This window comes from Pseudopipra pipra, chromosome 3 (genome assembly GCF_036250125.1).
Source record: "Pseudopipra pipra isolate bDixPip1 chromosome 3, bDixPip1.hap1, whole genome shotgun sequence".
NCBI classification, from domain to species: domain Eukaryota; kingdom Metazoa; phylum Chordata; class Aves; order Passeriformes; family Pipridae; genus Pseudopipra; species Pseudopipra pipra.
The window spans coordinates 80,178,265-80,203,904 of record NC_087551.1 but is presented as its reverse complement, the minus strand read 5'-3'; the positions used below and the strand labels follow the sequence as shown (position 1 = coordinate 80,203,904).

Below are 25,640 nucleotides of genomic sequence, written 5' to 3'. Positions count from 1 at the left end.
GTATAATGAGTTCTATCATAGCTGCATGAGGTTTTCTGTTGCTTCTTGATTGCTGAAAACTCATTTCTTTGGAGGAACATAACCAAATTATTGGCTACTGTAAATGTGTTTTTTTTCATCTCCAGCAATCAAGACTGTATGGCTGTCATTGTCTTTGCACATTTTGTTATGAGAAAACTCCGTACAATGCTACCATAAATTGTTTACTAACTGATAAACAATTCATCTGAAGAGTCTGAATGAGTCACTTTTAAGCTATGGGAGTCAGGAATTTATATCCCATCCATAAGTCTTATGTTCTGTGTAGTTTGCCTAAGTTTCTTGTAAAAGAAGAAAGAAAAGCCACTTGTGAAGATCCCATGGCTTCTGTATTTGCTGCGTACATTTTCTCTAGATGTGTATTTAGGTGTGTTGTCATTTGAGGAAGACTGAACAAGACTGACTCTTACTGGAGCCACAAATAATGCTTCTTGAATAGTTGCTGATTGAGATTTGATTAGGAAACTTACAGTTCTTATTCCCAGGTTAAACTACTTTTAGCATCACCAGAGCTGTCAAAAGTGTGACAATTTGTATGAAAAAGGTGGAGGGGAAATTAATAGGGCCAGATTTTTGTGGAAATCACCACTGGCTCTCATTCATTACCTACTGTAACATCTTCTTTAATATTAAACCCAAATTATTTTTACTGTGGAAGTTGTGACATCTGTAGCTCAGTGAATGAGAGACAGGGGAGTAGAATCCAATCTGTCATTGCAGGTCATTGCAAGATAAATAAACCAACAACAAGAACCTATGCACTTAAACCACGTTGAAATTTTGTCCCTTACTGGATATTACGTTTTCGTTTTTGCAAGCTTAGTAATATTTGGATAAACTACTAAACATGTTGTTCTAGTTAGCAAATGCTTTGAGGCAGGAAAATAAATTTGACTGAACTAAAAACGAGGCAGAGATGAGCTAGTTTGGTTTCTCACAACATTTGGTTAGTGTTGTTCTAAAACAGTACTTTGATGTGCATCCATCCCATCTGGAAACCCAATCCTGTGAAGTTTCAGTTGTGAAACTTCTGTTATCAATAGTTGATAATACTGTTACACTCCACAAAAGGCCTTCTGAGCATATTTACACCTATAGTTTGAGTTTTGGTTGTGTAAAAAAGTATATTATACCTTGGTATGTTACCAATAATGTGGTGGCTAGATTTTCTTCAGCTAAAAACCTAAAATGTGTAATCAGAGTGGGTTATGTATTTTAAGTGATTTTTCTTAGGGATACAAATGAGGTGATAGTTCAGGGGAGACAATGAAAATGGAGGATTAGGGATGCTTCTTGTTCGTCACTTATATTGCTGTTTTGGGTGATTTTAGTGCTTTGTGAGATTGTGCTCATCAACTGGTTCTTTTCTAGAGATCAAACCACTGCTGATAGTGAAGGAGGATTGAATATTTTATAGGTGAAAGAGACCCACAAAACTTTCTGAAGCAAGGAAAAGATTTTTTTTTTTTTAATTTTGTTTAATTTTAATAATAAAGGCTGTTTGCTCTGATTTAGCTTTTAGCTCATATGGGACTGGAAGTCAGTTCTTTACTTTTTGCCTGCCTACTTGGATAATATATTCTGCTTGTTCCCTCACTTATTCTACCAGATACCAGCAGTTAATTAATTGGTTAAGAGAAAAGTCATCTCCCCTGAATATATATGTATATTAAGAAGTTCGTTTCAGTTGTTTTATTCTCAAGAAAAAAAAAAATGTTTTGTTTTCATAAGCTTATTTGTGCTTTCCTTTGCTTTCTGTGTTTCTAGCTCATGATTTCGGAATCAGAAACGATGATTCAGAGGATACTGAGTTGCGCTTTGTTACTTGTCAGTCTTTATGGAATCAAATTAAGTCAGAAACAGAGGTGAGTCTTGTGCTTCGTACTAAAGCAGTGTTTTGCATTTATAACAATGCTGCTTGCTTCTTTGTTTCTGGAGATCTTTTTTACATGCTTAAAAGGGCAGTTATTTAACGCAGAAATATTGACTGAGACTGAAATACTTGTCCAGAATATAAAATAGTAATAATAAATCCATTACTTACACATTACTTGTAATCATAGAACTGCATGTTTTTGATGCTTCAACCTGCTGCTTCTAAGCTTCTCTTCTTAGTAATTGTCCTTTTTACTAACTCCTGGCATACTGCTGTCTTCTGCCTTCAATTCAGTTAATGCTTGCCAGCCCTCTGAGGATTTCAGGCTGATCTTGACCTCAGTGTTACAGAGTTCATACACAGCAGTCCAGGACTCACGGTGGATTTATGTGAATACAGCTGCATGGATGTCAAATACCGAATGACACAGCTGCAAATATAGTACGGACAGCGTGAACAGGCTTGTCTGATGGGGGACAGAGTTAATTTCATACTGCACTGTGGCCTCCTAATTGTTGTGTGTTACATGACATGCTGGTTTTGTGTCCATGTAACCAGCTGGCTTGCATTACGGTGTGACTAATTGCTTCCCTACGGCAGGGATTTCCTCCTCTATTGAGTGTCATGGATTCTGGGCAAGTATTCCGTGTTCCTCTGCTTGCACTGGGGCTCTAGACATTATGAGAAATTTTTTCCCAAAGTTTGTTTTGAGATATGCAGTAGAAGCCAGATGGATGTAGCTTAAAATCTGGACCCTTGGGCTAAAATCATAAATTCCTGTAATTCTGTTCCTACTATTCCATGATCCAGCTCACTTGGACTACTCAGTAGCCTTTTCAAACCATGACTAGCCAGGCTAATTAGCCAGGTGTAAAGCAGTGCATCACAGTGCCAACCAAAGAGAACACACGGAAATTTGTGGAGGTGTATTTGGTATCTGTCTGACAACTGCTACAGCTCGATGGGTTAACTACCATCGTTGGCAGCAATGGTGGCAGCTGAGCCAGAAACCACTTTGGCAGCTACACGGTGGATTATAGGGAAGCTGACTTTCTGTGGCTACTTCTGGCAGATCTTTTTTCTTGGATCTTCTTTCCTTGGCACAGTGTTGTCAAGACTTTTGAGACAAATCTCCTGCATGGCCAACAGTGGCTACAGGATTTTTTGGTTGATGAAGTGTTGGATTTTTTCCTAGTGCTCTTCAAGGATTTCTCCCAGAGCAGCAGACACAGCCCATCATAGTGAAAGCGTCCCTTAACCACTCACACAGAGCAGGAGTGAGAGGCACAGAGCCACTGTGCTTCCCATCTGGAAAATCATCATTGTTTCCTGCTCTAGGTCTCCTACCCTTGTTTTCTTTGAGGCTGTTAGGAGTTTGTCAAATACTTTTTCTGGTCTTACTCCTCCTGATGGAAGACAGTTCATCCTACATTGACAGATTTATAAGGACCTGTCGTTAGAGTTTGAATTGCCCAAGGGAAGATTAACTGCAGTTACTTTTGCTGCTACACATAGAATTTTCTTCATCCAGCTTCTAGGGTATCTGTGATGCTTGTCCTAATGAATTTTGAATTTCCAGCCTTTCATCCTAGTGCTGGCTGATAATGTTTTTTACACATTAAATAGCGTGGTAATTCACATTGTAGGGGACATTATGAAGTCCCTTGTCTGAACTCCTGCTCAAAGCAGCATCATCTGTGAGGTCAGACCAGGTAGGTGAGGGCTACCTGGGATTTCATTTCTTATAAACTTTCAAACTCTGGTGTAGTAAACCTCATCTGTGGCAGAATACATGGGAAGGTTGTAGTTTGCTGGTTTGGACTTTTATTCTAGGGGTTCTGGTAGTATGCTAAGGGAGCCTCCCAGGATGTTCTCCAGAGATTTTGCCAGGGTACTCCTACCTGATGATTTGTTGGCAGGCCCTGTGCTCATGCTGGTCACTAGTATCTCCTTGAGGTGTTGAAAAATGAAAAGGATTTGACTTCCAGGTACTTTGTTGTGGAGCACTCTTGTTCTTTGTATGTCCGTCATGAACTGTGCTGTGATTGTGGCAGCACCATCTGTCATCTGCTTCTCACAACATGAAAACCTGACAAAAGTACAGCAGGAACTGTCTTTTGGTTTTGGAAGGTGAATTTTGGAAGGCTTTTTTGTTTCAGTATTGCAAGGTATTCCAGTTTTGACTCCTGCTGTCAGAAATGGCCTTGCAAATGTTCTTATTATGATAAATTTCATCAAGGGCTTTCAGGAATATTGTTTTCCTGTGAGGCAAGGAATTCCAGTTGAACTACCAGGATCCAGGTTAGAAACAAAAAGTGCAGGGCTAAAATATAGTAATTTTAGCTTTAATGTGAAGATAATGGTTATCAGACCACACAAGAAATAGTCATGACCAAACCTGGTGTTTGTAGCAAGGACTGAAATTCCAGTTCATGTGACTTTTCCAGAGTGATACTCTCGTGTTTTCACATTTTTATAAATAAAATCTCTCTATTTATGTTTACAGAAAGTACAGGAAGACTTGAATAAGCAGTTGCTTGATAATCTGATGAATTTTTTGAGCCGGTTTCATTCTGAATTTCAAGAGAAGACAGCAGAATGGACTTGCCGGATGAAGTTCAGAGAAATCCCCACTGCAGCTCTTGTCTTAGGTAATTTTTTTAAGTTATATTTTGTTATGTACATCTGTTTAAAACTGACAGGGAAATCAAAGAAAATTACCTTGCTGACTCCCAGCAGTTACTGTGAGCAATATCAGCTTCAAAAATGTTAACAGAAGAGAGTGGACTGGGAGAAGGAAGCAAGATAAAACCTCTCTCCCTTTTGTCTATATGCACAATAGTCCAGTAGGTCAACACCTTCCTTACAGTTTTTTTTTTTAGGCAGGGGGTAGCACTGAGGCACTGGAGGTACTTTGATTCTGTCCCTGTTTCTGCCACCAGCATGCTTAAACATGACTTTACATAGCTTCTGTTTTTCTGATATATGTTCTTTCAGTGCATCTTTAAGTGTAGGAAAGCAGTGTCTGTATCTTGGAAAAGGTACAGAGAATGAAGAAAATGGCTGAATATCATATTACTAAAGATAGTAAAGTTCTGAAGTCTGTCTTTCCCCCCCCCCCCCCCGCTTCTTTCTTTCAAAGGTTTTTAATTATAATCCTAAACCTGATTCTAAGTAAGTTAATTGCATTTTCAGTGGATCATTTTAGGGAACCTAAAATCAGACCAATCCTTCAAACTTACCATGTGAGCACTAACAAAGAGGGGAAAGTACTCTGCTTTTATAGGCAGTAGAAAGTAAAAAGCTCCTGCTTGGGATATTTCTGTGAAAGAAGCTCTGACTTGCCTTCTGGAGGGGCTTGTTCTTATTTTTTCTTTTTTTTTGGTTGACTAAGGGTACTAATAAAGGCATTAAATAGTAGGTAGTTCACAGTGAATTCAGGTGGAGATTCCTACTCGTTCATAGTAGTTTTCCTCTTTACATAAGACGTGAGGATCCAGAACTTGGGCATATGCAGTATTCTTCTGCAGAAAGTTAGCTTAACTTCCTGTCTGCAGACAAGTGGATGGTTTATGAGGACATCAATAGCAGGGATGTTGGGAAACTAATCCTACTTCTTGCAGTTTTGCACTCTTGAGAAATCTTTCTTCTAAAAAAAAAAACCCCAAAGTATATGAGGGGCCTTTGCAGTGATTCCTGTTTCTCTTAATCAGGGAAAATCAACATGTATGTCTAGACTTGTGCTAGTTTTTCATCTTTTGTCATAGCTGATGCCATGCTTTCCATTCCTTCCTTAACTGTGTGAGGTATCTTCTGTTTTTTGTCTGCTGTTCAGTTTATTATTCAGTCATTATGATCACAAATCACAGGAAAAATGCCCTTCAAAATTTTTCTTTTTTTTTTTTCTAGGTGTAAACGTTACAGATCATGACTTGACTTTCAGAAGTGTCTCAGACTTCCTTCAGAATAACATTACTCCTTATATAGCCTTGCTGGAAGCTAAAGATTGCCCAGGTAAATAATGCAATAGTTTTGCTGCTTGTTTGAATGAGGTATCGATTAACTAGAAATTTTGGCTTTTGCCCCCAAATGTAAGAAGAGTGGATGGAGGGATCCTGAAGACTTTCTAAAGATTTGATCAAACCCATGTCATCACAGCAGTAATGCCTACTGTATTTTAAGATGTGTCCAGTTCTTTTTAAATCAATAAAGATTGAAATACTACTTAGATGTAGCATAAATGTCAAGAACATGTTGCTTAGTGTATTGCACGTCGATACTGTAGGCTGGCTTTCTTCTTGTTTAACTGGACAGTGTATGTATGTATTCCACTTTTTAAATGCTTGCAGTCACATTATTACAGCAAGAGAATAGGTATAATAAAATTTTGTCCCACTCTCCTTGCTCCTTTTTTATTTTTTAACTAAAAATAGTAAAAGTCATTTATGGCAGTATCCTCAGTTCTGTGGATTGGCTGCCTTAGTTATTTTTAGCTCACTGTAATGGCAGGTGGCTGGAGTTCAGGAAAGATGGAAGACCAACATCTTAACCTGAATTGTTGCTATCTAGGCAAGTTAATTGGATAATTTTTATTGCATTGACAACATGCCTTAATGCTTTCTGGAGCAGGAGATGTGCATTCTGGAGAGAGAAGGAGACTAGTTAGAAATGTGAAAAATAGTTGGGGTAATATAAAAAATAATTGGGGTAATATTTTGGAGTATGGATTGGAGAAGTGTTACTGAATAACCAAATGTCTTTACTCTGTGTCTAAAATTTTTTGTGAAGGCATAAAAAATCTGATGCAGAAGCTGATGGGGCAGCTGATGAACTGCTATGTAGATGTGGACTCATTGGAAGATGAGGACTATGTGCAGGTTTCCCAGAATAGAATACGTTGTTCAATGTCTTCTCTTATCAAATGGTATGAGAGTGTAACAAAGGTATGTTGTTTGGGGTTTTTTTTAGTCACCAGTTGATGAAAATTCCTGACCTTTAGATGTGTTTAAAACAAGAATTGAATAACTCAAATTTCTGTGAGAAAATGCCAAAGGTTAACTTTTAATTTAACACTAAAAAAACCTTGAGATTAACGTGATTTGAATATAATATGTAACACATATAACAAATGTGGAGTTAGTTACTGTTAACGTACGAATGTCAGAATTCTGAAACACAAGCAAAAAGTACTGGTTTATCATATGTTTAATTGGGAACTAGAAGCTTAAAATGCAGTATCAGCTTCATGCCAGATGCTTTTCTCCCAGGAGTGCTGAGATGTCTTGTTTATTAAAACAAAACTTGATGGAAGAACAGCCATCCAGGGGAAAGGTACTGTATTACTGCTAATGAGCCATGATGTCATCTGCAGCCCAGAGTACATTGGCAAGCAGTAAGAAAATAACCTTCAAAATGTTTATGTATCTTTCTGTTTGCTACAGCTAATAAAGTTTTATACTTTGTTTCTGTCATGAATACAGTTAGGACTGATTTTCTGATGACTTCATCAGAGCAGTGTGATAAACAAAAATGTAATGAGTATATGCTCTTTTTGTTACTGGGTAGAGATATAGGAAATAAGTAATGTCTCTGTGCACAACTCAAATCTCCTCCCTCAATCCCAGCAGAACTTCACCAGTTCTGTCTCACAGAGCTATTCTTGTCTTTGTTGGAATGTGTGCTTAAAATCTGTTTATTCTTTGTGCTTCATGCTGTGCCAAACAGAAGGATGAAAAATGGCAGTTCTAAATGCTAATAATAAATACAGCTGACAAAAAGTTCAGTCACATCACTTTGGAGTAATGTATAATCATAGATGGGATTCAGTCTTTTTATTTTACTGTCTTCTGTTTGTTAATGTTTAATGAATGCCTTTAAAGAAAACAGATTCTGAAGCTCCAAGCAAAAAAAGAACTACTTCTACACACTGGCAGTCTCCTCCAGTTGTAGTCATATTCAAAGACATGGAAAGTTTCACCACAAAAGTACTTCAAGACTTCATAGTCATCTGCAGGTAATGTGACTTGAAGTTTAGTTACTCCACTGTACCCATTTTATGTTTGCAGCTGTTTTGAAATGTGACAGTGAGGTCACTGTAGCATTGGAATCAAATATTAGTGTTGCTTCTTTGCAGCAGTGATTGAGCAAAAACGTATTTGCTAGGTTTTGGGGATAAATTACCCTAAAGCTAACTAGAGACTCTGAACCAGAGTGCCTAAGGACCAGGTTGAGATACAGGGTGGCTGATTTAATTTTTCACATAGGAGGATTTCTTGGTACTAGTTGTTGTAGAATTTGTGAATGTGAAAATAATTTTTTAAGATGCCTAGGTCTTTCTTTTGTAGGCTTTTAAATTTGTTTTCAAAGTATATTTTTGTGTGACTACTGATTTAATGGTGATTAAAGGTCACTAGCTTACCAATAGGAGTGTATGTAAAACTTATACAGTTGGTCAGGATCTGTAATCAGCAGCTGACTACTTCGGGTGCTCCTGTACTTCTGTTCTTCCTTAACCTGTCTTCCTTAATATCATCTCGTGCGTGCTAATCAAAAGCTCATGCTGTTCTCCAAAAAGAGCACCTTTCACTTAGTCCCCAGGTTGAAACTACAGTTGCATCAGAACTGGGGCTGCAGTTGTACGATTAATTCAGGGGCAGCATGTGCACCTGACATTACCTCTAAACAAGGCCCAGGCAATTTCTCTTGCTGAGGGACCAACAATAAAAATAGTTTTCTACTTCGGATCTGGCAGATGGATTCTCAGGGGAACATTTTGAAAAGTAAAATCAGAAGTGCACAATTATGTGGAAATCAGTAGGGTGTAAGGCAGTGAAAAATTAGGTTTTAATTGTTTTTTAAGTGTTGTATTTTCTTTTGTTTTTTGTGGCAAGGATAAATACCTAATTATGAGCGTATGGAATGTAGAATAAATGCAACAAATCTTTTAACTTACCCCTTTCTGCATCTAAGCTCAGTGCTGTAGTAACAACAAAATGCATTTGTTTCATGAGTTTCTATAATGTAACTATTATGGGTTTTTTTCTCGCTTCCATCTTTATCTAGTCAGCATATCCATGAATTACCTCTAGTGCTGATTTTTGGAATCGCTACATCACCGATGATTATCCACAGATTACTTCCTCACTCTGTTTCCTCTCTGCTGTGCATAGAGCTTTTCCAGTCCCTTTCCTGTAAGGACCACCTGTCTACTATAATTGACAAGGTAATTCCCTTTATAAATAGAAGGAGAGTGTGTGTATTGCAGCACAGTCTACATGTCTGGCCTTTAAAGGTAGGTTGGTCTGAAGGTTTTGAAAAGGAATCTGTCCCTGAGAGCTGTGGATTTTGGATATTTCTACTCACAGCTGCAGAGTAGCTTAATACTGAGAGCTCCCTTCTCACACTGAGAAACACACCTGCTTTCATCTTTCATTTGCATTGACATCTGTGCATATATACTTGGGCAATTACACTTTCACATTCACACCTCTTCATTAAAGTAGTGCTTTGATTTTGAGTTTTACTTTGTTCCAGAAAAAGATGGCTTTAAAGTTAGAAAAATAACAGTTCAGCCTGAGTTTTGCCACCTCTCAAACATTAGCTGAGTCATCCAAATGTTCAAGCCACGTTATGCCTGTGGATTCTTGGTACGTCGCTTTGTGTAGGATTTCCAAAATCGTTGTTACATGTGCTGAAAGTAGTAGCATCTCTGTTTATTACAGCAGTCTCTGTTCTGTTTGCAGTTTTACAATAAATACAAAACCAGCGTTAAGCAAAAAACTAAATTCAAATATTGCATTAGTAAAAGGTATTTACAAAAATGGGGTAAAATAATAAACTGAAAATCAATCTTTGCGTGGATATTTTAGTAGAAATACTGTTTTTAGAAGCTGGCAGTGTATTTAGTATCTGATTTAGTTAAATGCTAACACATACTGAGAGTTGTATCAAATTGTATATATATGTTTTGCTTATTTTAATTCAGGAGAAAATTTCTACTATGGCTACTTTTTCTTTTTGTCTCTCTTTCAGCTGCTTCTGACAGCCCAGTTTCCCTTTAAACTGGGTGAAAAAGTTCTGCAGGTTCTCATCAACATATTCTTGTACCATGATTTTTCTGTCCAGAATTTTATCAAAGGATTTCAGGTATGCAGTGGTAACAACAATTCAAATTATGGTTGTGAAAACTAATTACTAGGCACTGAAAGATTTCATAGGACCTAATATTGCTGAATTGTATGAAAAAATGTCCTTTGGGAACAGGTTGGGTCTATGAAGAGATGCATCTTTTAAAACCTTAACTGATAAGGGTTTTAGAGAAAACTTGTAGGGCAGGTATGAAGAAGCAAAAGAAGTAAAAGTTTACTCTACCACAAAACCCCCAGTATTTTACGATTACATTTAAAAGGGTGACCTGCCTTAGTGGGTAGAAAGAGCTGTGTCTTGCTATAGATTAACTTGTAGCTTTCTAACACCCCTGGCAAAACTCTGTCTCTGATTTTCTGTACCAGGTCCTTGGACTCTGGTTTGTCTTGGTGTGAATAGGCTACAGTAGTGTCTCTTCCCCTCTTGAACTCTTCTGGCGTAGTTTCTGGATGCACACTTGTTACCTTTTCAGGGGAATAGTAGCTACAGGGTCACTTACTTTGTGCCTCAAAGTAGGTAATGCTTGTGCTCCAAGCACAAGCAGCTGTGCATCAGTGCGGAGTTACATTTACCCTCTCTCGGGAGACAAAGTGGAGGAGTTCAAGGTTTCTAAAAATAGTCTGTACAGAGCACAATAATTAAATTTTTGTTGGCTTGTGTAGATCTTCATATCTAGATGTATTTCTGTGTTTGAGTCTCCTTTTGTGGATTTTGTAGCTTTTGTGGATTGCAGAGAAGGGTTCTCTGAAGAATTTGTAGCCCCCGTAATCTGTTTTAATACAGGTTTGTGAAATTGTTTCTTTCTTGCCTAGTTCCATGTGTGACCCTGTTAGTAGAACATGCCCTTTTAATGTCATATACCTTTAGAGTTTCATGGATTCTTTGCTATCTAAGATTCAATGATTACATGTGGCCAGAAGGAATATCCTAGCTGTAGTACCACTTCCTGCAGACAGATCTGTGTGGGCTTTCGTAGGTTTCAACTCCTCTAATTTGAAAGAGTCATCAAAATCTAATAATTCTCCATTGGCCTGATATGAAAATGCAAATTCTAGCCCTGACAACATATGGCTATGTCTTTGTGTGTTAAAAGTATTCATTGATGAAGCAATTTCAGATCAGATTTTCTAAGTAATAAATAGAAGGGATTACAATCATCTCATTATGTCTAAGCATGTTGTTAACTTTTCTGATAGGAAGTGTCTTTCCTCTTTGACAGTTTTTATGTTTTAAAAGTTTTTAGTGAGGTAGTCTGTCTGATCGGGGTTTGTTTGGTTTTTAAGAATAGATGTGATGAGCATGTGCTATTGTTCTGCAAGGCCCTGATGCTGCAAACATTTAATTCGGGTGAAATCGATAATAAAGTGCATTTGTATGTATGCATAGACAGAGCTTAACAGTGTATTTTTGTATACATGAAACAGAAATTGGCTTGTGTACAGCAGTTGCTCTTCATATCTCTAAATGCAACCTTGAATATTTGTAAGCATTGGAGCTGAAATATAACCTAAAAATTGCATTAATTCACATAAGTGACTATAAGATATTTGACAAGCTATTAGTTACTACATAAGGGAGGGAAATAAGAGATACTGAAAATGAACAGCACATACAGCAAAGAAGGTAATTATGTGATTGTAATAATCAGTGCCCTATAGTGACTTACAGAATCTTTATGAATTATAATGAATTTTTTTTAGAGAGTACCATTACTGCCATTTTAGTATATGCATTGTAGTAATAAAAAAGCATTAAAAAGTAGATAGATATAGCAGGGGGGATGAATTTTATTATCATCTCTACTTCTTGCTTTGTTTTTCAGCTCTGTATTGTGGAGCACTTCTATTCCCAGCCTCTTAGTGTACTGTGTTGCCAACTGGTAGATCTTCAGAAGAGAGTTCATTCTTTATCTCATGATCAGTGTGAAAACATTCGGAGACTGCCCTCTTTTAGAAGGTAAAAGGGAAAATAAATTTTTTGGACAATCATTTATTGAGTCAGCTTTAAAAAAGAATAAAAGAGCAAAGGCGAATTGATCAAACGGAGGACGGGAAGCCTTAATCTAGTCGAGAGAGTACAGCTTCTGTGATGTGTAATCACTTGAATTTTTTTTCCCTTTTTGTTCTCAATACAGAAACAAGCTACTGTGACAACTAACCATAAATCACTTTTGAACTTGTTAAGCTGATTTGGAGCATAATCTCCAGGGTTTTGGAGTAGCCTTTCAACTTGTTGGATTTGACTGTCCTTTTTCAAGGACAGCCCAAAGGACATTTCTTTCCAAAATAAATCTTTATAGCAGTGTAAACATTTTAATTTTTTTTTAACCTTAGAATCTTTCTTTACTTCATAATTTTATGTTGTTTTTCTTTCTTGCCATCAGGTACGTGGAAGAGCAGGAGTCAGGGAAACAGGTTGCACTACTGACAACAGACAACTTCTTAAAGGTAAAATTTTAAGAATGTCTTTGGAGAACAAAGATAACTTGCCCAATATATTAGTTTGCGGAGCATAATAAAATACAAGACCAAGATGTATAGTCCTATATAGCATCTTTCATACAGGACATACTGTACTTCATGTCCAGTAATGAAGAATTAGAATTGGCAGGTCAAAATTTCAAATCTCTAGGGTTGCCAGGTCAGCCTTTATACAAAGCTGCACAACTTCCTTCCATCAACTTTTAGTTATGTCTGGAAATATAACTGCTTAAAAGGAAGGTTACAAGGTTTATTTATGGCCAAGTCTTTTCATGCTTACTCAGACTGACTTTCTTGGAAGTTCTGTTAAGTGTTTGGAGAATGTGTAAGTAATCTCGAAGGTTATTTCATAAGCTCTTAATCCTTCATACCCTCTGTGTAGTTTCTGATTGAACTCAGTAGGGCAGAGTCTGTGTCCCAAGGCACACATTCACACTAGGTCTCATACAGGATGAAAACTTCAATTTGTTACATGTTTATCTGAAGTTTTGTCAAGTGATTGAAGTCAGAGTACTGCTATTGTGAGCCCTTTAGGGATTCACCAACAAAAATCTGTTGGTTATTTTCATCATCCGAACCACTCCCAGTAAAAGCATTGTTAAAGGTAAAGGGTTTCTCCTAACTCTTCCTATCAAGTCTAACTAACCTGTCAGGCAAATGGTACTATAGGGAGAGAGTAATTAATTTGTCCTAGCAGAGCTTCCTGGACTGTAAGGCTTTTTCGGGTGTGAAGAACAATGGTAATGTCTGGAATAGAGGTTAGTAGCAGGCAAGTTTGCAAGTGTAATTATGGTAGTCAAGGCTAGACATGATTTTATAATCTTCGTTGGCAAAAATAGCCTAAGCTACTGCTGTTCCCCTGCTGTTTATTCACACCTACTTTGAAAGTTTAAGACTCATCAGCTTAAACTTTCTATGTTTTAAACCTTATATGTTTAATAATATACCCCTTATTTCACAAGCTTCACCCTGTAATTTTGGGAAGGAAGCCGGAATTCTTGCGCCTAGATGCTTAAGATCCTTATCACAAATTCTAATTGAAGACACTTGTTCTAATCTCTACAGTAGGAGTAGGACCATTATTGCCTGGCCACGCTGGCAGTGTAGTCTGCCTGAGAGGAAAAGTCCTGCTGCTGCCTTGATGTGGTGCTGTTATATTCTGTATGTCATGCTAATCTACAGTATCATTCTAAACCTAGGAAACACTTTCAGAGTCATTGTGGTACTTTTTCATGTAAATTTACTGTTCATATTTCAGGACCAGGTAAACTTGGTCTTCAAGCTTAGCCTCTAAATCTGCAATACCCTTTATCAGCTGCATTTATATTCCATGTTGTTACCACTTTTTTTAATAACTATGGGAAGAGTTTCACCTACTTAAAATAATCAGTTTTAAAAGCAGTTTTACATCGTGATTTGTAGCAAATCTGTCTGAAAGTTTTCATGGCAGATTTAATGTGAAATTATGTAAAAGTGGTGATCTATATCTGTTATCTATATTTATGGAAATGACATTGCATAGTCTTCTAATAAGGTTTTTAAACTCTTCTAAAACAGCATATGCCTTTTCACTTCATTATTTGGCAAAATACATTGCTATTTATTTATATTAACTACATCAGTCTTGAGCTAAGAAGCAAGATGAGGCAAATCTAGATGGGTTAATAATGCTCTGGGTTTGGGGAAATAAGATTGATGTAGCAGCATTAAAGAGAACTTTTTTCTTTTATCGCTTTTTTGTGGTGGGGATAATTTTTTTCTTAATGATCCTACTTAGAATTAAAGTACAAACTTCTGAGTGTCTACCCTAACATCTTGGAAGTCATTTAAACAGTTGTTATATCAGTGACCTTACATTTCAATATGTAAAAAGTCTGTGGGGAGAAATGTCATTAATATTTTTCAACACTAGAAAGCTTTATAGCACCAAGTGTCTTTGTGGTATTCAGTCTTTGCAGGATGATGCCTTTTCTTTCTGTAGGTTAGTATTTCTTTATATTGCTTGCAGACAACTGTTTGCTTTTCTTTTCTCTTTGATACTTTTTGTTTCAGTTTAACTTTAGGAAACTTTAGTGGCCTGTTTTATTTTTCTCTGTCTGTATGGAATAGGTTGCTCAGAGTTGAGCAAAATAGCAATAAAATATGTAGAGAATCCCGTGTTTTTTTCCTCTTTATCCTTGACAGAGGACAGGAGAGAGATGATCTTTTGATTCACAAACTTAAATGTAACGAGACCAAAGTATTAGTACAGTTACCAGAATTTTTGAGTGGGACTTTCCAGAAGTGTTAATATATGCTTCCATGAGAGGCCAGTGATACTGAGAATCCATCCAGCAGAAGTCAATAATTTCTTTTTCCTAATATGTGATTTTTTTTTTTCTGCAGTTCTCAACCCATGAATACAAAAAAGTGAAATTAAGAACATGTAGGAGCAGCAACTGAATATTTCTTTATTTTCTGTGAACTGTTTTTTTATGTATACCTAACTAATAAAAACAGCAACCACCCACAATATAAGAAATAAATTTTTAGATGCATTTGTAATATAAAAATGCAAATTTTCAAGTAAACGTAGCTATATAACTTCTTTTTGCCTATTAAAGGAATAGTGTATAGTCTCATTATTGTGAGATAACGTACCAGATCTAAAGGCCTAACTGTAGGTGAAAATGGTAAAATAATAATTGTAATCAATAACAAATCTCTAGTGAGCTGGAGGAAGAAAGTACAGTTAACATTACACCATGTAAATGCAGTGAACTATTGAACTGAGCTCTTTTGCTCAGTATCTTAATTTAATATTGGTGATTTTAATTATAGCGCACTACATTGTCAAAACTTCAGAGTCATTTAAAGTGCTTTATAAGAGTTTTTAATGGATGTCAGAATGACTTAAAAAATTATTCTGTCACTGTAGGAAGAAACACAGAAACTGCTGGAGGACTTACATGTTTACCACGAAAATTATGTATCAGTTCTGAGATGTCTTCATGTTTTCACATCTTCTCTTCCAAAGTATCCTTTGGGCAAGCAGGTGATGTACTGTTATATATGGGTTTTGTTGCATTTTTTCTCTACGTATGATGTCTGAATAAATATTTACTCTTTCTCTTTGTTTACTAATGTGCTGTTTTGCCCTCTGCTTCTTAAAACGGAGACAGATGCTTTCTTGCAGAGGGCAGCAGTGATTTCTTTCCGGGCATAGGTGATACCTTGTCAGTCCACAGGAAGGAGTTTCCAGGAGGATGCAGATGCACAAATCAGTAAAAGAATCCAGACATTGACTTTCCCACGTCTGGGACATCTATATGCATTGCAGAGAATGTATACTCTTCTACCACCTATTAGATAGATCACTAGTCAAATTCAGATGAAGAGACTGAATTTTTAGCAACCTTCTGTACAGGAAAAAATGATAGTTAAGGAACAGTGATAATTGCTTTTAATAACCTATTTCTCTATTGTGATTAATCCACTTTCTCATGCTCAGCAACTTCTTCCAGTAGAAGAGCAGTATAGTCTGTGCATGTGCACTTGTCTCTCAGTTCTCCAGGTATTACATGCTTAACTAGAGTCTGTCACTAACTGCAAATGCAGCATGAACTGTACCAGTATTTGAGAATAACAGGACATTTTAGCTTGGGCATTTGGTTGGAGTTCTTCTCTGTTCATTGCAGTTATCTTCATCTGAATGTTAGTTGTTTGAAACCTGGTGCAGAACAACACACTCTCCCAGCAACACTAGAAGCTTAGTTCTGGAAGATATTCACAATTCTTTTGCAGTCATTCTGCATCTTTGGGAAACAAGCTCCAAAAGAATTGCATATTACTTAGAACAGCTTGTTGTAAGATTTCTGCACTGCTTTGTAAAACATTTTATCCTTTCTTCACCTTCTGCATAACAGATCAGGGAGCTGCACTGTGCATGTTTGGAAAACCAAGTGTGGGAGACAGAAGAGTATGAGTCATCTCTTCAGCTAGCAAGGTGATTTCCCCCCCACCCCCATTGTGTTTTAATACCACTGTACACATGGAGAGTATCAATCATCAGTTATTTTGGAACTTAAAGCTGAAGATATTACATATTTACAGCTAGCTTTAGGATTGTTTGCAAATATAAATGACTGCTGTTTTTATTTTGTTTTTCTACTGATTTCTGTGAAATTCAACCAGGTTCTAATATCTCATATATCCCAAGTAATTATGCTGAAACCACTGAGATTATTTTGTGTGAATGAGAACATGATTTGGGTTTTGTCTTTTAAAGTATGATTTTGTTAGATGTTATCAATCAAATTATTAGTGTTAGTTGGCTTAAATGTTAATCTGTTGTGAAAATTAGAATCTGTTCCAAATGAACAGTAGCTGAGACCTTTCTTTTTTTATTTTACTGCTTTTCCTCTGTTCCTCTTTTGTCTAATAGTTTGTATGGGGACTGGGTTAATTTTTTTTGTTATTGTAAGAGTAGGACTTTAGGAGAGCCTCCACTGGTGTTGCCTGCCAATTTTCTTAATAGAAAACATTTCAATTGCAGTGTTACAGCTACAGACTTTTAAATGTGCTTTAAACAGACACGTAGCAGGTGTCCTGATAATCGCATTCATTCAAATAATACATCGGTTCTGTCGCACGGGAGCCAATGTGACACCATTGCCATAACTGCCTCTTCTAGAGACTCTGAGCTGGTGAGGTTTGATGTGTTACACTGTAAAACTGAATAGAAAAAACATGTCAGTGGTGGGTGAAGAATAACTTTCTGGGCTCATATACACAAGGAAATGTATGCTTCAGACTGTACCTTTGCCGTACTGAGTGGTTCTTACACATAGCCACTGCTCTGTGTTCTTCACTCTCATCCCTTTGAAAGGATTACGTGCTTGATTTGTCATTTCTGCAATCTGTCCCTCTTATTCCTTCTCTGACTCTCCTGAATCTTGACAGCACTCAGTCACCTATCAACTCTTGCCCACAAATGTGTCATTCTGCTTTCCTGTATTGTCTGTCTGTAATCTCTTAACACTTGGCCATTTTCCCCTCCTTTTTCTTCTCCTATGTTTAATTTGCTTTCATCCTCTGAATTCATCTGTCTCCTATCTCAAAGCGGATGCTGCCATCAGATTCTGGCTTGCTCCCCTTTTATTCTTATCTGTTCATCTCCCTCCTGTTGTTCTTCTGGTCCTGGCTCCCACTGTGGGAGCTTCTGATAGAAATACAGTGAATGTGGTCATTCCTTTCATAGATGATGATTCTATGATTCTTTGTTTTTATCCAGAAAGTCTATTAATTTCCTAACAAAACTCCTCCAACATAATTTCTTCAAATACTTGGAATTCTACCTGTGACTATTTTTTTTTCAGCTTGTAACTTTAATTCTACCTTCCATTTTACGCATACTTCCTCTTGTGCCTACTTTTTCTACATGGAATCTTGCTTGCCATCTTTTAGAAGAAAATGATAAAATGCGATCTTTCCAATTTGACTCGTAATCTTTTTTTTTCCCCTGTTGTTCAGGTTTAGAAGTTATTCACTGTTCCTTAATATCTCTGCCTTCCCAGGAGCCACATCACCTGTTGATGTCCTTACGTTCACCTTTCCCCATCTCATATTCTTCTTTTTAATGTTTTTCTAAAATCCATCTTTTTTTCCTTGTATTTAGAAAGTAAAAAATAGAAAAGCTTTGGATCAGCTTATTTCTCACTTTCTAACAAAGTATCTCTTTTGCCTTTCGTGAATTATGTTTGAATGTGGGGGTTTCAGTTGAATTGAGTTTCTTTTGTGGTTGGTTTTTCTACTTCAGCCTTTCCTTGGACAGGCTTTTATCTCTTCTACTAGAAATGCTATCCCCAAAGATCATGTTTCATGTCATTTAACTTTAGCACTCTAGACAGTAGTTATTCTTCTTGAGTTGCCTAGAGTCAAAAAAGTGTGAGCTTTATTTCACTTTGGATTAATCCAGTCAGAAGAGAGAGAAGATAAGAGATGCTGGAGAGTGTCTCACTTGATTGGTTATGTGGACCTAACTGCCTGGGACATCTGGTCAAGCTTCTAGGTGGCAAAACTTGCAGTCTGACCTATTGTCCTCTGTCTAGACATTGTAGTCTGTTTTTTGTCTGCCACTCAGTGATGGCTTTTCATCACATGCTGCTTATCACAGTCCTGCCCTTCTGTGACTCCGTCATTTTGGTGCTGACCAATCTCTGTTATCATTTCTTCAGTTGATTCCCCACTTCACCATTCAGAAGGAGTTTCTGTGGACTTCATCCTAGCTTCCTTTCTTCTCTTTCAGAACTTGTCTCTGAATAATCAGATTTATTTACTGCCTTATGATGATCTGAGATCTTACTTTCTGCTGTAAGCCTGACTCCTAGTCAAAATCTTAACCCCACTCTCTGATAACTGGCATACCTTGCAGTAATCTCAAATGTAAAAGGTTGAAAAGGATCCTTTACTGTTTGCTCATACATGATAACCATTTTTTCTGTTCTTTGGGCCCTATAATCCCACTGTTGTCATAAATAAGTTTTTCTACAACTTGCAGTTTCATTTTGAATAATATTACTAAAATAAATTTGTTCTTTCTCATTCACAGATCTCTAGATCTGTTTGTCCTCTGTCCATCTTGGGTGTTTAATTATTGCAGTGTTTTGTCTGGCCTGGAACAAGGCTATGTTGTTTACCCATTACATTATAGAAGACAGTTTAAAAATGTTTTTTAGCCTGTTGTGTGGTCAAGGCCATCCTTTGTGTTGCTAACTCCTGATGCTTTTCTGTACAAAACAAGTGTATCTGAAGGCAATAGCTGATTTGCAAAAATCCATAACCCTGAAGCAGATAAACTGAAGTTTCAAATTCTAACTTTTATAAGCATTTAACATCAACTGCCAGCTAGAAGCTAGAGCTCAAACTGCACTTGTCCCTCCAGACATCCACAGAGCTTCCCCAGCCTCTTCTGAAGTCTTCCTTAAATTTCTTAGTCGGTAGGTATCTGATATGGAAACCCACTGCCTGACACACTGACCACCATACTCTAATTCTTTGTCATGCTCTCTTTTTTGTGTAGCTGTGCTTTTTGTGTCTTCTAAAATTCTCAAACGATTAGCATTGTTTTTTTGTATTAGCACCTTTGTTTTGTATAAGGCAAAGCAAACCCACAAGAATGGACTGGGAAGGGCTCTTAGTAAGAGAGGCTTTACAAATGTATGGTTGATCAGAACCAGAGTGTTTAGCAATGGGAACCTCTCATGCTGCATGAAAAAAGTTACATGCATGTGTAATGGTACTGGCTGGATGCAATGACTAATTCTGGATTTTATTTATGGATATTTGCAAGGACTTGCTTTGATGTAATTTAAATTAAGATTACGAGATTGAGCAGTGCTTGGTGACATTTGTAAAAGGCATTTGTAATTTAACAGTAAGTAAATCCAGGGCTGGAGGTAGGGCTAGATAATCTCGAGAGATCCCTTCCAACTTGAATGGTTCTGAGATTCTAGTGGTGGTTAGATTTACAGCAATTCAAAAAAAACCAAAAACAAACAAAACCCCCAGCAATTCTGATTTCATTTGAGAGTCATTCTGAATCACAGAGAGTAATGGATTTTGTGAATGTGTGTTTACATACTGATTTTTTTTTTTTTTACTGTTTTGTTTACCATTCTTGGGAGTGAGTTATGAATCCTACCATACTTGGGTTTTAAGGTGGTTTTTTTTTTTGGCTTGGGGTTTTGTTGGTTGGTTGGTTGGTTGGTTGGTGCTTTTTAGGGTTTTTTTCTCTCTCACAGTTTCAAAAATTGTAACTCCTGTATTCAGCAAGTGGTTTTAGGTAGAGTATCAGAAAAAACTTTTGTTCTACAGGAAAATGTGAAGGATGTCTTCACCAAACAAAATTGGTTTGTTTCTTTCTGTTAATGACAGCAAGAAAAAAAATGGACTTTACTGCTAGGCTAAATGCTTGAAATTCTGGAGATTTTTTTCTTTTAAAAGGAGTTTTTCAATTTTTTTTTTTTAACTCTTTTTCAACTAAGAACATTGAAAGCTGTTTCACCACTGTGTTTTAACTTCAGTCAACAATTATGCCTTTTAGGATGTTGAATAAGTCTGATTTGGTAACCATGCTTCAACAATGCATGGAAATTTTGCTGTCATCTTCCGGAAAAGAGTTTGATAAGACAGTAGAAAAGTTGAAGAAGTTCTTGACCGAGTTTCAGAATCTAGAAGGTGGGTGTGTACCATCATGTGTTCCACTGTGGATTATATAAAAGCTGTTTTGTTGTCTGACCAATGGGTTTCATTTTCCCCAAGATATCCTGTCACTGTATCAAACCATCAGATTTGCAGGATTGTTTTTTAAATACATGCACAAAATTACAAAATGTTTATATTCTTTACTGCTGTGGCGTTCATGCTTTTTATGATATGCAAGAGTGATGTAAGTTAAGAAACTGGACAGATCAGCAAACATTACTCGCTAAATGTCTCATACGTGTATTTTGAGCATTTTAGCATACGTTGCAATTGCCAAAAACATTTAACAAATTAAAAACTGTATTGAAAGATAAATAGCAGCAGACTTCCTTATGACGTGGTATTTAGTCCAAATGTATGTGAAGTTCTTTGACCTGCACGTTCAGAGCTAGGACACCAAGGGCCAGTTGTCAGGGCTCTGTTGACATGCTGTAGCTTGTCAAGCCCATATATTTGGTTGTTCATGGTAGAGGACATATTTCAGAGCAACAGCCTTCTGTCTTTCAGAAGCTGACATATTCCTTCTGAAACAGGAGTATGATGTAATCCAGCATTCTTCTGGAATAGGAATTTCATTGCCTCCCCTGAAATATGGAGAAGCACTCTTCAGTGTTCTCCCCTTTCAAAGATGAATTGGTTATCATCTGGTCTGTTTTATGCATATTAATTAAGCTCACTACCAGTGTGGTCGCTACCTAGCATTGGACAAGTAGGCAGTAAGCCACCAAATATTAATTAATTAACATTTAATTAATTCAATATTAATTAAAGTAGTCTTGCAATGCTTTAGGGTTAACTGAGCGTTGTTTAGAAGAATTGGCTCTTGCCTGTTCCATGTATTTTTTAATAGATGTAGTAATAGCAGAGCTGTGCTAGAGGAAATAGGTCAGCACTTTGAAAAAGCCGTGTATGTCACTGAAGGTACCAGCACTGAAGAATCTGAACTATGCTGGAAAACCTAAAGGTTCATCTAGTTTGGCTAAAAAAGAATTGAAGCAAAAGGCTTTTAAGTAGTTGGATTTTTACCTTGAGGAAATAAATAAAGAAAAACAACTCTGGGAATTCAGGGACTCGCAGAATTATAAAACAAAAAAGACAGTACTTATTTTCACTTAGGATTTGAAGATGGTTTTAAAGCAGAGAAGGTCTAATGAATCCATGAATGATCTTAGTTTGTTTTCAAAGTGGATTTAAGCTGTAATGGAAAAATTAGAAGGGGAAGTTAAAATAAACTGTACATTAATAGGTTACTGAGTTAGATAACTTTTCACTTTATATATTTATGTGATTGTATTGATCTTTAGCAGGAGTTCTCAGAAGTCTGCCAAAAATGTTATGTACCCAAATTGCCCACAGAACCCTTAGAGTGAAAGGGTAGTCCAAAATACTATTATTTTTTTTTTAGCAACAACAAAGTCCATTGTCCTGACTGCCTAATGAACTGAAAAACATAAAATCATGAAGCCTGAGGAAGCAAAATATCTTTATGTTCAGTCTATTTTGAGCTGAAGGATTTGGGGGGAAAAAAAATTGGTGTAGTAGTGGAGAGGAAGTTTTCTGTTTTGAAGTCTTCAACACGCATAGAAATGTCCACAGGGCCCAGGAAATAGCAAATCATTCTATGTAGGTCACAAAAAAGCTTTAATATATCATGATTGTCACTGTTGATTGGAGCTTTACTTGTGACCTATAGGTGGAACCTCCATCTACTATCTTCTTAAGTAAGGCAAGAAATCTAGTTAGCTTTTGATTTGATATTGTTTATTGCTTATCCTGGTGTTGATGATGCTTTGGAAGTTTTTGCTTTTTTGTTTTCTCATAAAAATTACTAATAATTGGTGCTATTGATAACAAACTATATGGCTATGAAAATGAAATTTTGTTATAAATTAAGATGAGAATAAAACTGGGCAATGAAATACCTTAGCACACTTCTGTTTTGCTGCTCTGGTTGCAGTCCTGGGTTACATAGGGAGAACTCATTTCTCACTCAGTGTTTTCCTTCACATGAGAAGGGAGAAAATACAGCGTGTGGCATTTTGAATACTCCTAAAGCATCAGTAGTATCTAATACTCATCTGTCCAATTTAAAAATGTTGAGAATATGACCTAGGATAGCATAAACAGAATCCATATGATGAGCAAGGCTTGTGCTGGATCTTTGCTCAGGGCTGACTTGCTTCAGTTAGTTAATTACTGTTGGTTAAGCTGCACTGCAGACTCCTTGTTTGACAAGGTGCAAGATCAAAAGCTGCCTGTGTTTGGGTCTATGTGAACAAGTAACTGAACACTTGTCAGATTGCTTGGGTTAGGGGGTTTATATAGGTAGACAGGAAAAGTTTACCCCACATATCAAACATCAGTTTTGTTCTAGTAGCAGAAGCTTTCCAAGAACAAGATGTGTCCATATCATCACAAAAGGAGCTCCAGAAGAAGACAGACCTTTATCATCTTCAGAAGGTTAGGCCTGTGCAGGCTTTATTGACTAGTTCCTTAAATGAATCATTTAAGATGTAATTGTTCATGGTTAGTTCTTCCCAGCTTGCTGGAGCTCTGCGTAAAGGTTGTGTATAAGTGTCTCATCCTAAAAATGAATGAATAAATGCCAACTACGTATGTCAGGCCCTCCTGACACATAGAAAATTATAGAAAATATCTATCATAAACTAGGATTTTAAAATGCAAAGTAGATGTTTTCTTTTTATTTAACTACTAATTTGAACATTCTGCCTAACACATGTGTCTTTGAATTTCCCAAACTGCTATGGGTTTGAGAATTGAATACATTGGAAAATAACTGCACAATCATGTGTTCAAACATCATCAGTGAAGACATGCCAGCAAAAAATAATTATACATGTTAAACATATAGATTGTGTTCTCTAGAGAATAACTACCTCCCATGTAGTTTTATGCACCACTTTTTTTTAAAGACTTTGTTGGAGTTGAAGGAATCAAGGCGGTCTAAGAAACTGACAAAGTTTGAAATGCTTCGGTTTGAAGTTGTTGACTATATAGACAGTCTTGTAAGGTGAGCTTTCCCATTTTATATTCCTGCATTAGTTTGCACTAACTGAACAACATAAGTTGCAAATGAAATTTTACTGACGTGTTAGTCTCATTGAAATTGTGTCTTGGTCCCTGCAGAACACTTTTTTTTGATTCCTGTTCTTTTTTTGGAGGTCTTTAAAAACAATAACTAAAAAAACCCACCTCTTTTCTGCAGATTAGTTGAAATAATTGGTATATGGATTGACCATCTTACTTTGGCTACAGAAAAAAAAGTTGAGGGAGGACTGGGTATATATAGCAGAAAAAAAGTCAAGAGTTTTTACCCTAATCTTTGCTGATCTGTTCTACTTATGAAACTGTACAGATGTCAAGTGTGATATACTGTTCATTTTGGGAACTGTTTTGGTGAGCAAGCAATAGCAGATACAGTTTTGGAGGCAGCTGTGTAGTGGAAAATGTGAAAGGCTTGTTGTGGTGGGGGAAGAGATGAAGGCACTTAATTATAGAGCCTTGGGCGGGGAGGGAGGCAGAGAAGCTAACAGAAGTATGACTGTACCAAGAAAAAAGCTTCAGATATGAAGACAAAGATGAGCAGAGACTCATCATGAGGCCTCAGGATGGATAAGCAAAATCTATGGAGTACATGATGGGTGTTAGCATTTTATCTGCTGCCCTTATTTTTGAATTTGTCAGTGGCCCAGCTAGAGTTCTATGCTAAATCCATTAGATGCAGAGTTAAAAACAGACTTCTCTGCTTAAAAGGTTTTTTTTCAGTGCTGTTCATATTGTTTTTTCAGAGATTTGTCTGTACTGGTTGGGAAACATACATTCTTGTAGTCTCTGACTGCAGCAGACTTCTGTTATTTCCCTTAAGCTGAGGCTTGTGTCTCCCCCACTTTCCCCATACCCCATGCTTTTTCAGAAAATACCTGGTTCCTGCAGACCGCAGGACTCTGCATGAGATACTGTATTTCAACACAGCTGCTGTTCTCCGTGGGCACTTGAATGCTGCCCCGAGAACTGCACTTCATACAGCTTTAAATAACCCACACTGGTACCTGAAGGTAAGAAACAAGTGAGTTGTTCGTGGTGCTGGAGTAGTTTCTGAAGGCTACGTGTGAAGATGGTGTGCAAGGATTAGTTTTGCTGTTTCGTGAAGCTTGGCACACATTCAGCTGTTTTGCAGAGAACTAGCAAGTATTGATAAGCAACTAGGGACTTTGTTCAAAGAGTTAGGGAATCTGTCTGGCTGAAATAGAAAAGGTAATTCCGGAAAGAGTTCTATATGAGGAATCCATTTTCCAGAGTGTGGTCTAGTCAGAATATTTTTCTTTCTCCTGTAGAGGTAGCAGAAAAGTAATTTTGTCCTCCACTACAAATGGGATGACTGTCCATGGAATAAAATACAATGTCTGTTACTCTTTCCAAAGACTTTCTTTATAGAGCTGGTGCTTAGTCCTCACTGTGTAGATTAGCTGTAAGATGAAGGCTGTTCAGGCGGAGTGATAACATGAAAACAGCTGAAATACAGCATATTGTTGTGTATTGATATCCTTTGTTTTCTGAGTCCAGGAAAAGGGTTGTCCTTGATTTTATCAGCTGACCCTGCCCTTTTCTAGAGGAGAAAAGAAGCCCATTTTCCAGTTCTTTCATAAGTCAAACTCACAGGATGACCAAAAGAAAGAAATAGAGCAGGATTTGGAAAAGGAGTGAACATATATTGCTTTTGCTCTTTGATTATAGATGCTACTTGGAAGTTGTCCTTATGCCCTAACATTTTCTTAGAAACACGGTTATAGTTTTGAAAAAAAACCGTTGGTTGTAGCTGTATCTGAGTAATTACA

At 37.0% G+C, this 25,640-nt stretch overlaps 2 protein-coding genes across 5 annotated transcripts in view; one reads left to right on the top strand and one right to left on the bottom strand.

Moving 5' to 3' along the window:
* Positions 1–25,640, bottom strand: part of CGA (glycoprotein hormones, alpha polypeptide) — a 349,628-nt gene that overhangs the window by 212,555 nt on the left and 111,433 nt on the right. The gene's annotated exons all lie outside the window — the stretch shown is intronic.
* Positions 1–25,640, top strand: part of ORC3 (origin recognition complex subunit 3) — a 34,456-nt gene that overhangs the window by 2,658 nt on the left and 6,158 nt on the right. For 2 of the 4 annotated variants that reach the window (XR_010429365.1, XM_064650009.1), the window contains exons 3-17: positions 1,807–1,904; positions 4,422–4,566; positions 5,825–5,929; positions 6,704–6,858; positions 7,795–7,928; positions 8,978–9,137; positions 9,947–10,060; positions 11,883–12,016; positions 12,444–12,507; positions 15,458–15,574; positions 16,446–16,525; positions 20,624–20,757; positions 23,159–23,244; positions 23,718–23,815; positions 24,719–24,860. Coding sequence is in view for 3 of the 4 variants with exons in the window: in XM_064650009.1 (XP_064506079.1) it covers positions 1,807–1,904; positions 4,422–4,566; positions 5,825–5,929; positions 6,704–6,858; positions 7,795–7,928; positions 8,978–9,137; positions 9,947–10,060; positions 11,883–12,016; positions 12,444–12,507; positions 15,458–15,574; positions 16,446–16,525; positions 20,624–20,757; positions 23,159–23,244; positions 23,718–23,815; positions 24,719–24,860 (1,766 nt within the window). In the remaining variant the exon portion in view is untranslated. The remainder of the gene's footprint in view (positions 1–1,806; positions 1,905–4,421; positions 4,567–5,824; positions 5,930–6,703; positions 6,859–7,794; positions 7,929–8,977; positions 9,138–9,946; positions 10,061–11,882; positions 12,017–12,443; positions 12,508–15,457; positions 15,575–16,445; positions 16,526–20,623; positions 20,758–23,158; positions 23,245–23,717; positions 23,816–24,718; positions 24,861–25,640) is intronic. The other 2 variants (XM_064650010.1, XM_064650011.1) reach the window with 2 other exon arrangements.